A 14,683-nucleotide genomic window follows, 5' to 3' on the forward strand; every position below is an offset into this window, starting at 1 on the left:
CAATAATCTACCTACGTATGATTTGGGTATAAGTTTAGAGTTACATCATTCTATTTTGTCTGCCCTATGAAATTCAGCCAAGCGCCAAACGCCTTCGCTTGTGCCTACATAATAACAGGAGAGCGGGCACAACCCCTCGGATGCTTCCGCTTCTACAAGCTCAGTCCAGCTCTTCAGTTGTGTCTTCTACCGTCGTCGCTTTCCCCTTTCCTTTGATCTGCCTACTGTCGGCTATTGTTTGCGACATTGGTCCCGAGTCGTTACCCTTCGCCTCGTCATTAGAATTCGTTTCATGCTCAGAAATTTCAAATTTGTTGCCCTTGGGAGCGTCGTTCGGGACTTGATAGCCAGAGCCAGAGCCCCAACGCGGAGTTCCTGGTGAGATGTCACCTCTATTTCCAGATACGGGCTCGCCATTACTACTGTGACTTTGTGTCTCTCCTGGCAACCCTGAGGACCTTTCTCCCATACGAGCAGCTACACTCGTTTGCGAGCGATCCTGAGATACATACCCTGTTGACGCGTTGCTACCGGACGGTTGTGACTGAACGCTAGAGCTATCAGCGTTAGAAATCTCACCAAGAATAGCGTTCCTCCCATCAGTAAGTCTCTGGAGCGGCAGAATACTCCAACCCGGTGGTAGCGTCATGCCAGCAGGCAGACTCGAATGGCTAGAACCCACGCTCTGTTGCTGTGGACTTGCACCAAAAACATTTGCATACCCCACGGCTTGCGGCAGTGTGTCGACAACTCGAGGCTGATGAGTCAAAGAAGATTGGCCAGTAAAGCTCGCATCTGGGGTTGCCTGTGCTATACGCAGTCGAGTAAGTTCGCCTTGCAGGGCTCGCACAAGGTACAATTGATTTTGCTGGACTCGAAGTGAATTAATTTCTCGGACCAGTTGATGCTCCATCTGATGGAGTTGAAGTTGTAGACCTGTAGGGCTAAAGGTGGCTACAGTCCGCGTTTGAGATCCTGGAACCTGGCGCTGGAATCCAAACATACCACCTGCGCGTGGCAAATTTCCTGTCGCCGGCAGTTGTCCTGGCTGAGTAGGAGGAGGCGCATTGTTGTTGACTTGCTGCGCGGCACCCTGGGCGCCTTGCCTGGCGCCAAACGCTATACGGAGTGGACCGAAATGAAACACATTCTGTGCAGCTACGGGTTGCTGAAAATCACCATGCGCGGGAACCTGAGCCTGTGGTTGGTTGACGTGAGGTAGCGCTCTGCCATGCTGGTTTGCGAGGGCCTGGTCTTGCGATCGGGCTACTGTCCCTGTCATGAGTACCGGCCTTCTGCAGGTCGGACAATTTTGTTGGCGCTCGAGCCAGCTGCGCAAGCACGCGAAGTGAAGAATATGACCGCAAGGTAGCTTTTTAGGTCTCAAGCGCTCGTCAATAGCGGCTGTTCCATTGCTGTTGGGCTCCGCGCCGGCAGTGGCCTGTGCTTGCCAAGGCATCATTTCTTCTCGACAAATGATACAGACATCTTCTCGCGCAATCTCTTCTGCGATAGCATCTGGGTATCTTGCATTCATATCTCGGGTTGCTTGTCGGTAGCGGACGAAATCCGTGATTCGCTTGTAGAAGGATCGGATCGTGAGAGCTACGTCTCGGATGATGTGGATAGGCATGCCATAGAACATGCAAAGTACACAGAAAAACGTAAGATACAAGACGAGCTTGAAGAAGTCTGAAGATCCGTTATTAGCCGGAGACTTTCAAATAAGCCAGTTTTGACTCTTCATACCTGTAGCAAGGTCCAGGTAGAAAACCCATCGGCCCTTTTCCTCCCAGCCAGGAACGTCGATATCCAACGAATCGATATCGTCATCAGTGGCAATAGAACTGACGTGAGCTTCTGGAGAAGTGGACCCATCTGCCGTAGGTTCTCGAGGTTGGGCAGACGCTCTGTCACGCCTCATCTGGGCGCGGCGGTCTTTAATTTGATTCTTGATTACCGCTGCCTCCCGGAGGGATATCATATAGCGAGCTGCAGTGGAAATGGAGGTAATAGTCAGGACAGCAAATTCGAAAGCGAACATGACCATCATATTTGGCCGCGCGTGGAGTAAGACAGTGTTGATGGAATATCGAAGCATGAAAATGTCGAATAGAGTCGAGATGATAAGTGAGACGGAGAGTCGAGCATGGAACAAGCGCGGATTCGATGGTGGCTGCTGCTCCAGAATCTCAACCCGTCCCTCTCCAATCCAACCCCACACCTTCCCTATCAACAGGCAAACAAACATGACCAAAAACCAGCCACCCACCTCCTCCCGAAAGATGGTCATTGCAAGACATGTCTCCGTGATGGCAAACCATGCCTTTTCGTAAAGCTGTTCTACTTCGATTGGTCGTAACGGACCGTAAAAGAGCCTCTGCAAGGCAAGCATTCCTGAGCACACACCTAGAAGTGCAATATTCGTGAGTACCTAGAGGATCGCGTGAGCGCAAGAGCTTTGATGAAATACAATGCCATCTGTATCCTACCATGAGACATGCATTGCTCGAAGCCAGATAGACACACGCTGAGTAGAAGTTCGCCCGCTCATGTATTGCTCGGATTATAACACCTGTCGCCAGGACCATGGAGGTCTACAGAAGATCAGCAATGCATCAGCACGAAGGGAAGGACACCGGGCTTTTCGTACCCCGGCGTAAGCTGCAAGTCTCATGATGCTAGGTAAAGATATCCACGATGCATGTCTTTCATTTCGACCTTGGTGGACCTAGGTTAACGTTGAGGTGTCATCAACAACCCTGAAAAGACGAGCCAAACTGTACTTAAAGATTACCTTTTCCCCGAAGTTTAACCTAGACCGCCGCGCCTACTTTAACTACCCTACATCCGTACAAAAGCACTTATTACTCGGGTGGTGAGTATATGCATTAAAGTGCTCAGCGAACATGTTCACAGCAACGAAGCTGCAAGCCGCCACTTACCTTTTAGGGGTATGCATGTTCTCGGTATGTTAATTCAAAATCCTAACATGAGAACCGCAAGACAATTTGGGATCTACTTCCTCCCAATACTTGTCATACGGGTCTTCCTCCCAACGCAAAAAGGTCGCTAATCCTGGTATTGTCACAGATCTCGTTTCTAGTATTCCTGAACTCATCCGTCTCGTTTGTCATCACGAATTTGATCGGACAACGGACTAAAGTTGGCGATGCCGTTGGCACTTTGGGTTTCGCGGACGAGCTGGTCGCACTTGTAGCATGCCCTGCTTGGGGAGTAATATCCGATCGAATCGGGGTTCGAATAGTAAGTTATTCTTCTCGTTGAACATCTAAAAGTCAACGATGCACGACATTCTAGAGAATTGCGAGGACGCGCTTGGTCTCTGTCTGGGATTGTGGTCGAAAAGCTGTAGCATTGGATTTCTTGAACATTATGCAGACTTGCAAAGGGTTCCAGTTGTAGTCAGCCAGCATGGGAATATGTCCAACCTGGTCTTGGGACTCAGATGGCTCCAACATCTTCTCCAATCACAGCACGAGTTTTATGAATACTGTAATCCAGGAACCCATGCAGATACTGTATCTTCACATTAGCAAGACTAGACTTGTCTTGGAATGCTACTAATACCTCACAGGTCTGCGTTCTGGGCTATACTATCATCGGCCTTGCGCTGTTACTTTTCGTACAAGCCAAAAATGTATTTCCTCAGTTGTTGCTCGCTAGGCTTTTTTTCAGCATCGGAGGCGCAGCGGCATCGACAATGGTGACAGCAATTCTCCCATCGATGATCGCACCCCGCAAGAATAACAGTGAAGCAAATGTGCCAAATCCAACCCCTGACGCCAGCAATGGTCACGTCTTTTCACCCTCAATCTCATCCGAGCTCACAATAACACCCCAGAGGCTACATCATCACTCAAGTCACAGAAGTCCGCCCAATGAACTATCGCCAACACGTCTTGCCGGAATTGTTGGCATCTTCACCGGTTGTGGTGCTCTTCTCGCGTTGGGGTTCTTTCTCCGTTTGCCGGAACTCGTTCAGCGTAAGGGCATTGCTCCTGGGCAGGCATTGGCTGACAGTTACTACACTGTTGGAGCATCATCTCTGATCCTGGCGTTGTTGTGTTTTATTGGCCTACGGAATCTGCACGGCGAGGACGAGAAAGGATGGCGAAATCTCGTGTACGGTGGACCAGATGATCCACCATCCAAAACATCGAGCCTGGATTCTTTAGCTGAGGCAGTCGCCCTAGGCTTCAAGAGTCCTTTACTAGGCCTCGGATATCTTGGTGGCTTCGTAGCGAGAGCATCCGTACGTACCTTCGAAGCGATTCCTTCCTCCATACCGCAAAACCTCGTCGCAAGGCAGGTTTTCGGAGCCAGAAGACCGATTTTACTCCTTAAGCTTGTCTTGAAATACGGTTTCGTTGCCTTCAAAGTAAAACGCTGACTCAGAGATCTTTAGTCGGTTGCAATCTCGCTCTTCATTCCTCTGTTCGTGAACGCGTACTACATTTCCTCGGGACTATGTGATGAGACAGGGCATAACCCGCAGGATGTTAAAACGCATTGTCGAGAAGCTTACGTCCTTGCCGCCGAGCTCACCGGCGTTTCGCAGCTTGTAGCCCTTCTGTTCGCGCCTGTCTTTGGATTCCTGGCGGATAGATACCGCCGTTTTAATATTCCGCTTCTCACGGCAGCAATAACAGGTCTCGTTGGATACATTGGATTGGCATTTCTGGGGAGCCCAGAGGCAAAGGCGACGCACAGTACTCCTTGGATCTTCGTTATCATGGCTCTGTTGGGGATAAGTCAAATCGGTGCAATAGTATGCAGCTTGGGCCTCTTAGGACGGGGTATTCTAGGTCTACAGGCCGAAAGTGATCGATCAGGATCGGCATCTTGTGACGCAGTGGCGCGAGTGGAAGGTCATAATTTCAATAGCAACGAAACTGCTGATTCAATCGTCCCTCCAAATGAGGACAATACCGAAGAAGCCGCCGAAGGTACACCTCTATTACGCAGCAGAGGCCGTTCACAGAACCATCTGAAGGGCTCGATAGCCGGCGTCTACTCATTGGCGGGGGGTCTGGGCATCCTCCTATTGACAAAACTTGGCGGGCTCATGTTCGACAAGATCTCGCCTGTAGCACCTTTCGTTATGATCTCTGCCTTCAACTTTGTTCTATTAGCCGCTGGGCTTGCGAGTGGAATCTCAGCTGTTTGGAAAGGCAAGTAAGATCTTCAGTGGGAGCTGTTGCTCTGCATCCACACGATGGTTGTCATGAGAGACCGCTGGCAGTATGGCAACCCGCGGTCAGAAGAGAAATGGCTTGAAATAACACAGCGTGTTCTCAATGTTGGCTCATAGAAGATGCCAGGCGCTGGGGCTCTCACAAAGCTTTTGGTTTTCAGTGCACAAAAGAGATCCAGCCAAATCTGACTGAAGCATAATGTCAGACCTTTTACTAAATGAACGGAATATTCGGATTCAAGCCCCAACTTCTCATTGCGATGAGCAAAAGATTCCAACCTTACTCCTGAGTCAAGCTCCCATGCTCAATCTCGCTATAACGATTTGACGCCACGGAACGGGCCCTTGTCAAGGTAGGCCGTTTTACGCAGCGATGGCGAAGTATGCTTTCGGCTTAGGATTACGAGTGAACGAACGAGGTGCTCGACTTTGAGTCTTTGACTAGAGGTACAATCGACGACTCATAGTTCACGACCTACACAGCAGCGGTTCATGATCAAGAGTGATGGAGTGCTTTGATTCGAGTCTCGATCTTTCAGGGGTTACTCGTGTCCTGATGTTTAGGTTCTACCCCAAGATCCATGTGTTCGATTCATGTCGGCTGCCCACACTTCCAATACATCGCAATGCCGTAGCAAAGGAGCATTGACTGCACAATGCGAGTGTAATACACCGGCAATGGACAACTTACTACTCCATGTCTTCAACGGACTTGGAAAGGGTCCCTAGGATAGTATTAGATCACTATACCTATAGTTCCAGTGGCTACGCTCGTACCTTGGCCCTCAACGCCTTCATGAAAGATCTTCTAGAATTGGCAAAAACCTCACACTGAATAGCGCGGGCAGGGATATCATTTTCCTCAATTGCATCCATTGTCTCCCAACCCAAAAAAATATTGCCAAAGACAGAGGACTGCCATGAAATGCCATAGCTTGACAGTCAAGGCAAACGGATAAGCACAACCTCGACGAGTATGAGCTCGTATCTGTTAGACGATTAGACACACCTCGAATAGCAACATTTTCAGATCTGGTTTACTCATTGATAGCATTCCTACAGTTCTGGATTGGTTTGGTCGTCCATAGATTGGGTTGGAAAGAGACGTGACTCCTCAATGTGATCCCTGCAAACACTACGAGTCCGTCTAACCTTGGTCACATCGTGCAAACGCCTCTCAATATTCACGAAGGCTCAAAGGCTTTGTCGCGCCCACTGCAACCAAGTAGCGGCAAAAGTCTTGAACCAAGCGGTAGGATGCATACGGCACTCGATAAGGCGATCTACCATCCTAGATATATGTATTGATGTGATAAAGCACTTTTCCTGCTTAGGTGATCAATTCCCATTGTACTCTTACTCTTGACCCTGTCTCACGCTTAGGTTTCACTGTTGTTGTAAGCGTTAACATGACTTTTCTTCACCAGCCTTTTAAAGGATGCCTGTCAATGTGGGAATATATATCCTTTAAAATATCCTTCATTAATATCGATTGAAGAAGGCGCTATATTTCCATTTCGTCCCCCTTTACCGCTGCAGCACCACCAGTTTTTAGCAAGTAACTCCGCTTAAAATATGTGTTCGGGTGTACAATTGTGTCTAGCTCTGCAGCGCCCCAGCTGTCGTCCTCCTTCACACGTTTGATGTCGCCTTTATGCGCCCATTCAAATACACGATTGCAAGCTATATGAAACCTTTTCTTCTCCACATCTTCTTTGACTCCTCTCAGGACATCTCGATCACTGACTCCGGTGGTCTGAAGAAGTGTCGTGAGATTATCAACGCTGAAATGCCGATATGGACATCCGTGACTTTCTCCACTCCCGGGTGGATGCTCGGTCAAAATTTTTTGGCATGAAAAGGGCGAGTATCCTCGTCCTCGCCGAATCGCGTCACCACCAACGTCACCATAGGCATGTCTAATATTGTACCGGTATTCCTTGTTGAAGGTATCGTCTGTGATGAGCTTGAAAGCCTGACGCCAGAAGATGAGACAGTCCTCCAGTGTTAATCCGATACCTTTCAGGAATAAGGTGTATTGCAATCGCCCGAAATGCTTCAGATGGCTGTTCTTGCGTAAAGTCATTTGGAGATTACGCATACACAGAGGAAAATGCTGGGATAAAGGATCGATGGACGAAGGGTTGATTGGAGCACCAGGAAGTGCGCTGTCCGAGTCGGAGAGGGTTGAGTCAGGGGTCGCAAAATTTTTGGAGAGATGAACTAAGATTGGTGTGAGGCGGTCGTCTTCATCGAGACGGGGGAGAGCGCGAGCGGCAAGCTGCAAATGGTGTCAGTAAATGGTGATATGGTAATGAGGAATTGGAGTTTCAACCTCTAGTCCTTTGTCTAGCCTGGCATTGAATCCAGCAAGAACCATGCTCATCTGTTCCCTGACCGGTACGTATGCTTTGCCGGCTTTTAAAAAGACTCTTCGGCCTTCCACCAGTTCTGCAACCGTCTCAAAATCTACCTTGAACCAACCTGCTTCCTCCGCGTCCTGTCGCTTCAGTCCCGGGGTCGCATTCAGTAAATCCGCCCCCAATGCCCTTTTCTCTTCTTCAGAAACGACTTCCCAGTCGAACTGCAAAGACTCGACGAATGTTTGTTTTTCTTTAGCGTCGTCATTTTGAAAGCGCAACTTGAACAAAGCACTTTCGATTCGTGCAAAGCGCCTCCGTAGATCCTCCGTAGAAGAGAATGCAAGACGTAAGATAAAGTGGGAGTAGTGATCTTTCTGTCGTTCTAGTTTGAGATTCTCATCTTGTGAGCCAACGGAGGACGAGGTATTCGAATGAAGGGGCAACCATTTCTGAAGTAAGGGTGTCACATGGGCGGCAGTCTCGGCAGGTGTTTTGTTGCGGAACGAGCAAGCTTCAATCTCGGCGAGCACTAGTTGCTGTCAGCCACGGTGGCTACATGCCTGCGATGGCGTTGGGAACACCTCTCAATCTATCGATAGCCCATTGCTCAAACTGCTCGAGCGTGATCTCGGCCGTCGGGGGGGTTTCATAGAGGCTCAGGCGGTGTGGGTAGTCTTGCTGCTTATACGTGGGAACTGCGAATTGTTTCTTCTTGTAATCAATCGTACTTCTCCTTTTGGGATCAATTCGATTATAGTCTTGTCTTATCATGATTGCTGTGATCAGTTCTGGAATTAGGAAGGGAAAAGATTTCTTAAAGCACTGTGCGGGTCTAACAGGACGCAGGACGCGTTGAAAGACGCGTCGCGTTACTCCCTATTTGCGCCATCTTAAAATCGATAAATCCGATATCCGATAAACGCCGACGCCGAGGCAACAAATTTAACCGAGATTCTTCCCCCACATTCAATAGCTTCCTTATATTAATTATTAAATAACTTCACTATTAATAGTTTAATATATCTTAAATTACTACTCTATCTACTTCTAATAAAAACGAATAAATAAAGATCTATAAATTAAATTTATATATATTTTTTTAATTAGAGCTATCGAGTAAATAGATAAGCGAACTTTAATAAGCGAACTTTAATAAGCGATATTTGAATTTCTTACGCTTTAATAATTATAAGACTAAATTTAAAAAAAAATTCTCTCTAAAAGCTTATATTTTATTTTATAATTAAAAAAAAATCTTAAAAGTTTAATAGAAGATAAAAAAGGTATTTTAAGATTAAATAATATATATTTATTTTTTAATTAGAGCTATTTAATTATCGAGCGATCTTTAATAAGCGAACTTTAATAAACGATATTTAAATTTCTTACGCTTTAATAATTATAAGACTAAATTTAAAAGTCTATATTTTATTCTATAATTTAAAAAAAACTTAAAATTTTAATAGAAAATAAAAATATTATTTTATATATTAACGAATAAAGATTTATAAATTAAATTTATAATTTTTTTTCTAATTAAAGCTATCGAGTAAATAGATAAGCGATTTTTAGTAAGCGAACTTTAATAAGCGATATCTGAATTTCTTACGCTTTAATAATTATAAGACTAAATTTAAGAATTCTTTTTTTATCTAAAAGCGTAAATTATATTCTATAATTTAAAAAAAAATCTTAAAATTTTAATAGAAAATAAAAAAGTTATTTTATATATTAATAATATATATCTATTTTTTTAATAAGAGAGCTTAAGAGAATTAGCGAGCTAATTTAATCGATTTAATTAAAGAGCGTAGCGAATTTAAATTTATAATTAACTATATATTAGTATATATAAAAGTATAAGATAGAGTTAAGTTATAAAATCTTAAATTTATATATATAATTAATTATTAATTTTAAGTTACTACGCTCTTTAATTAGATCGACTAAGTTAATTTAATAATTCTTTTATACTTTCTTATTAAAAATTTATATATAAAAATGTTATACTTTAAAATACTTAGTTTATAATAAATATAGTTATTTTATAATTTCGTAAATTATAAAGCTTAATTTACGCTTTTTAACGATATAAAAATTATAAAATTTAGTTTACTTTTAATAGATTAAATAAATATTTAAATATAATAGTTATATTAAACGCGTTCGAAATTAAATAATAATTCTTCTATCTATTTATATAATTATTTTTTTTTACTACTCTATTAATTCTATTAATTCTATTAATATAAATATAATTATTCTTAATATTCCTCGCGAAAATATTATTAAATACTTTAGATATATATATCTCTTTTATTTATCTTTTAGAGTCTTTACTAACGTCTTTAATTAGATTATCTCTTAGTAAATTCGCTATTATTAATAATTAAGATTATAAGCGAGTTTAATAGCTATCTACTACTATTTATAAATATATTAAAAAATTAAAAGAGTTTAAACGAATTTATAATTATTATCTTTCTTTATATATTTTTAAATTAGCGATACTTAATTAATCGCTTAATTAATATTATCTACTCTATTAGCTTAATAATCTACTTAATTAAATTATTAACTAGTTACTTAGTTATTTACTTAGTTAACTACTTAGCTAGCTACTTAATTTAATACTCTATAAGAGAAGAAATAAGAGAAGAAATTATAATAGATAAATGCGGAGAATATTACGAAGAAATTAAGCGATAATAAGATTATTATTATTAAGAATATAGCTTAGCTCTCTAAGATTCTATATTATATTAATTATTTACTTAGTTAACTACTTAGCTAGGTACTTAATTTAATACTTTATAAAAAAAGAAGTAAGAGAAAAAACTATAATAGATAAATACGAAGAATATTATGAAGAAATTAAGCGATAATAAAGCTATTATTATTAAGAATACGACTTAATTCTTTAAGATTTTACGTTATATTAGTTATTTACTTAATTAACTATTTAACTAATTACTTAATTTAATACTCTATAAAAAAAGAAGTAAAAGAAGAAATTATAATAAATAAATATAAAGAATATTATAAAGAAATTAAGCGATAATAAAGTTCTTAATATTAAAAATACGACTTAGCTCTCTAAGATTCTACGTTATATACTCTCTATAATTCTATATTAAATTATTATTTAATAAGCGAAGAATACTACTATAACTTAGTCTATTATCTCTATTATATTAAAAAGTAAAAGAAGAAACTATAATAGATAAATACGGAGAATATTACGGAGAATACTATAAAGAATACTATAGAGAAATTAAGCGGTAATAAGACTCTTAGTATTAAGAATATAGCTTAGCTCTTTAAGATCCCACGTTATATACTCTTTATATGTTATAAATTAAGTCATAATGTAAAAAGAAGATAATTTCTTGCTATCTAGAAATCTGCTTTAGTAGAGAATACTCGGAGACGCTAATATATATTTGATCTAGGCTTCTTAAGCCTCTTAGATCTAGTAGAAACGACTCTATTAGAGGCTTCTATAAAAGGCTTCTATAATATTATATTAGATGCTACACAAAAAAAATAAGTTAATATTCTTATTAAGATAATAGTAGAAATAGACGCTTATTAGCATAGTAAATATATAAATTAGATATTAAGACTTTAGAAATTTTCTTTATTAATTCGAAAAACGATTTAATATAGATTATTATCTAATTAGTAAAATCTTATATAACTTTTCTTTTTCTCTTTTAAATATAGATTATAGTACTTATATAGACGGCTATAGTACTTATATAAATAACTATAATACTTATATAGATAACTATAATACTTATATAGTTCTAATACTCTTATCTATCTTTTATCTAGTAGATAAGATAAGTACTAGCTTACGTTTATAGTTATTTACTAGCTTTATTATATTAGATAAATTCTTAATTATATATTATATATTATATTTATAATTCTAATTTTTTTAATATAGTAAATACTTAAACTTTTTATATATAATTCGTTTATTTATAATTATTTTAACTTCGAAGTTATCTCCTTCGTTATAAACGAACGATAATTTTACATTAATTCTTCTCTTATATAGATTTAAAGCTTTAATTATAATAGTAATAACTAACTCTAGTTAAGCGATTAATATTATTAAATAAATTCGTATAATTAATAATAGCTTTAATCGATATATTAAATAATTAATCTTTACTAGAATCTTAAAGAAATCGATATATTATTACGAGAGTTTTCTATTTAAAAAACTTAGAATCGAGTATTTATAGTATAATCTAAGAAAGACGTTATTCTCTTTCTTAAGATTTAACGCTAAATACTTTATATTATATTTTACTTTTATAATAATAAATAAAAATACTATAATATTATTCGCCTCTTTTCTTTTAATTAAATAAAGCTTATAAAAGACTTTTATAAATATTAAAAGATTCGTAAGTAATATATCTATAATATTATTAATCTTAAAATCGTAGTATAGTTTATTAGATATTAGATCTATAATATTACTCGAAAAGTTATTAAGAATAATCTAAATATATAATAAGATTTTATTCTATTTATCGTTAGAATTTATAATAAGATAAAAATATAATATTATCTCTATCGTTTAATTAATTTACTTAAATTAATTATTCGTTTATAAATAATAAGCTATAAACGTTAGAAACTTAATATATAATTTATTAAAGATCTTCTTTTAGAAAGTAGATATAAAACGTAGATCGCGATCGCTAATAATATATCTTAATATACTCTAATTATATTATAGTAATATATAAACTACTATCTCGATCTATTAAGTAGTAATCTAAGTCTTCTTTCTCGATATTAGAAGATTTCTCTTAATAATCTTATATATAATAATAAGTAGATAGTTATATTTTACTTTAATAAGAGATAAGATAATAATAAAGTCTATAATTATAATATAAAAAGAAATAGTTAAAGTAATAATCGAAATAAGAAATCTATATAGCTTATATCTCTTAATCTAATTAAGTTAATACTTAGAATAATATGCTATATAGATTTATAAGCGCTTAAATAGATATCTAATAAAAATTATATAAGATAATCGATTATAGTATCTATAATAATCTTTATAATTAAATAAATTATAAGCTTACTTAAATATCTCTTACTTTATAGAAGATAAAATATTAAGATATTATCTATTCTCGTCGTTGATATAATAGATAAGACTTTCTCTTAGTATAAATGAAATTCTAGGAATACGCTTTATAGACTCTATTTAGATAATATTCGTAGCTACTAAAGTAGTAATAGCGTTCTTTACTAAAAGCTTTAGTATCTATAATAATCTCTCTTAATAAAGATTCTTAATATATTTTTATTTTAATCGCTATTTAAAATCGTCTAATATTTCTATAAGAGTAGTATAATAGATTATTACTGGTTCGATAGACGTAATACTTAAAGACTTTAACTAGTATTTTATACTCTTATATAATATATCGAGTATTTTCTTAAATTTTATAAATTACGTAATAAAAGTCTATAGTAGACGCGATAATATATTAGATACGATATTAAATTTACTCGTCTTATAACGAAGCTTAAGATTAAATATTAAAAGATATTAGAATATACGAATTAGATAAAGATTAAATTTATCGATATTAGTAGTATTAAGCGTAATTTACTTAGAAATAGAAATTATAATTAAATAATTAGTATAGACTATTATAGGCGGCTTTAAGCTAGATTTAATTATATATCGAATCTTTTTTACGATCTATACTATGTTAGCGACTTCTAACTTTATAGGCTAGTAATTATACTTAGCTGTATTTAAATATCGACTTAAGAATATAATTAATTAAACGTTTATATACGCTATCTTATTTAAACTTTCGAAAATCTAATTCTATTTATAGTAATATATTATAGTAATAAATCCGAAGCTTTTAGAGGCGTCTAGATCTATAAATAAAGGTTTTATAGAGTTGTAATATACTAGAAAAGAGAGGTTAGTAAAGGCTTACTAAAGCTTATAAAAGACTTTTACTTCTACTTCGATAGAGATATAGAATAGTATTTTAATAATAGATCGTTTACGTAATAGATCTTTAATATTAGCTTTTAAGCTCTTAATAAGAATAATCTTTTACTCTTATAGCGGATTAATAAGCTACGCGTAACGAGGAATTAAGAATAAAGTTATCTCGTAAGTTTAAGAAAGATTTCGAGATCGCGTAGTGTTTCTAAAAATCGTAAATTAATAATTATATAAATCTTCTTTTGAGATATAGATATATCTAATTCGTTAACTCGTTAGTCTAATAGAGTAATCGATAAATAGTTAATAAATAATTTAATAGGCGATAGACTTACTCGCTTACTATAAAAGAGCTTAAAGATCTAATAAAGATAATTAAGATATTTTTATAACGTATATAAGAAGATAATAATATTATTTACGAATACTTTTATAAAGACTTTAAATAGTTATAATATAGTATTTATTTATCTTTAGATATATAGCGAAGAATCTTTATATTCTATTAAGACGATAGTAGATTCTTTTTATCCTCTATAACTAACTACCGTAAACTTATAGCGATTATTACGCGCTATAAGGAATTAATAAAATTAATTTATAGCGTTTATAATTAATAAATACGCGTATTTTAATAGTAATATTATAATTTCTAACTATAAAGATAATGAGTAAGAATTTATTTCTATTATCTTATTAAGCTCGCGTATATCTATTATAATATATCCCTTATAATCGTTAGAAGTATTCTTTTAAATTATAAAAACTGGGTAGCTATATAGCGTAGATTATCTAGATTATATTATTTTCCTCTAGTCGTATAACTTATTAAACGTAGTATCGATAACTTTCTTATTCTTTTATTCTATCGAGTATATCTTAATAAGTTTAGATATTATATTAGACTTTAAGAAAATAGATATCTATTTCTTCTTTAATATATTTATTATTTAGTCTTAATCGATAAAAAGATTTTAATACTTATTAAGTAAACGTACTAAGGATTCTACTACTTTAGACTTTTCATAGATCGTTACTTCGTTTAATATAATATATTTTAAGAATAAATTAATAATAACGATTATACTATTA

At 36.6% G+C, this 14,683-nt stretch overlaps 3 protein-coding genes across 3 annotated transcripts; 1 reads left to right on the forward strand and 2 right to left on the reverse strand.

The window, feature by feature from the left end:
* Window positions 1-160: 160 nt before the first annotated feature.
* HO173_001080 (uncharacterized protein) lies at window positions 161-2,677 on the reverse strand (the record flags this gene model as incomplete). The annotated part of the gene is made up of 4 exons (XM_037303026.1): window positions 161-1,692; window positions 1,750-2,434; window positions 2,493-2,597; window positions 2,654-2,677. The coding sequence occupies 4 exons, from the start codon at window positions 2,675-2,677 to the stop codon at window positions 161-163; spliced, it is 2,346 nt and encodes a 781-aa protein (XP_037169673.1).
* A 232-nt stretch (window positions 2,678-2,909) lies between these two features.
* HO173_001081 (uncharacterized protein) lies at window positions 2,910-6,552 on the forward strand (the record flags this gene model as incomplete). Its single annotated transcript, XM_037303027.1, has 5 exons — window positions 2,910-2,969; window positions 3,094-3,267; window positions 3,599-4,276; window positions 4,430-5,199; window positions 6,537-6,552. The coding sequence occupies 5 exons, from the start codon at window positions 2,910-2,912 to the stop codon at window positions 6,550-6,552; spliced, it is 1,698 nt and encodes a 565-aa protein (XP_037169674.1).
* Window positions 6,553-6,722: 170 nt separating this feature from the next.
* On the reverse strand, window positions 6,723-8,352 carry HO173_001082 (uncharacterized protein; the record flags this gene model as incomplete). The annotated part of the gene is made up of 3 exons (XM_037303028.1): window positions 6,723-7,499; window positions 7,554-8,110; window positions 8,163-8,352. 3 exons carry the CDS (start codon window positions 8,350-8,352, stop codon window positions 6,723-6,725), a joined length of 1,524 nt encoding a protein of 507 aa, XP_037169675.1.
* Between the last annotated feature and the right edge of the window lie 6,331 nt (window positions 8,353-14,683).

The sequence above is a fragment of the Letharia columbiana genome (assembly GCF_014066305.1).
Source record: "Letharia columbiana isolate WasteWater2 chromosome Unknown Sc0000002_s0, whole genome shotgun sequence".
Taxonomy (NCBI): Eukaryota; Fungi; Ascomycota; class Lecanoromycetes; order Lecanorales; family Parmeliaceae; genus Letharia; species Letharia columbiana.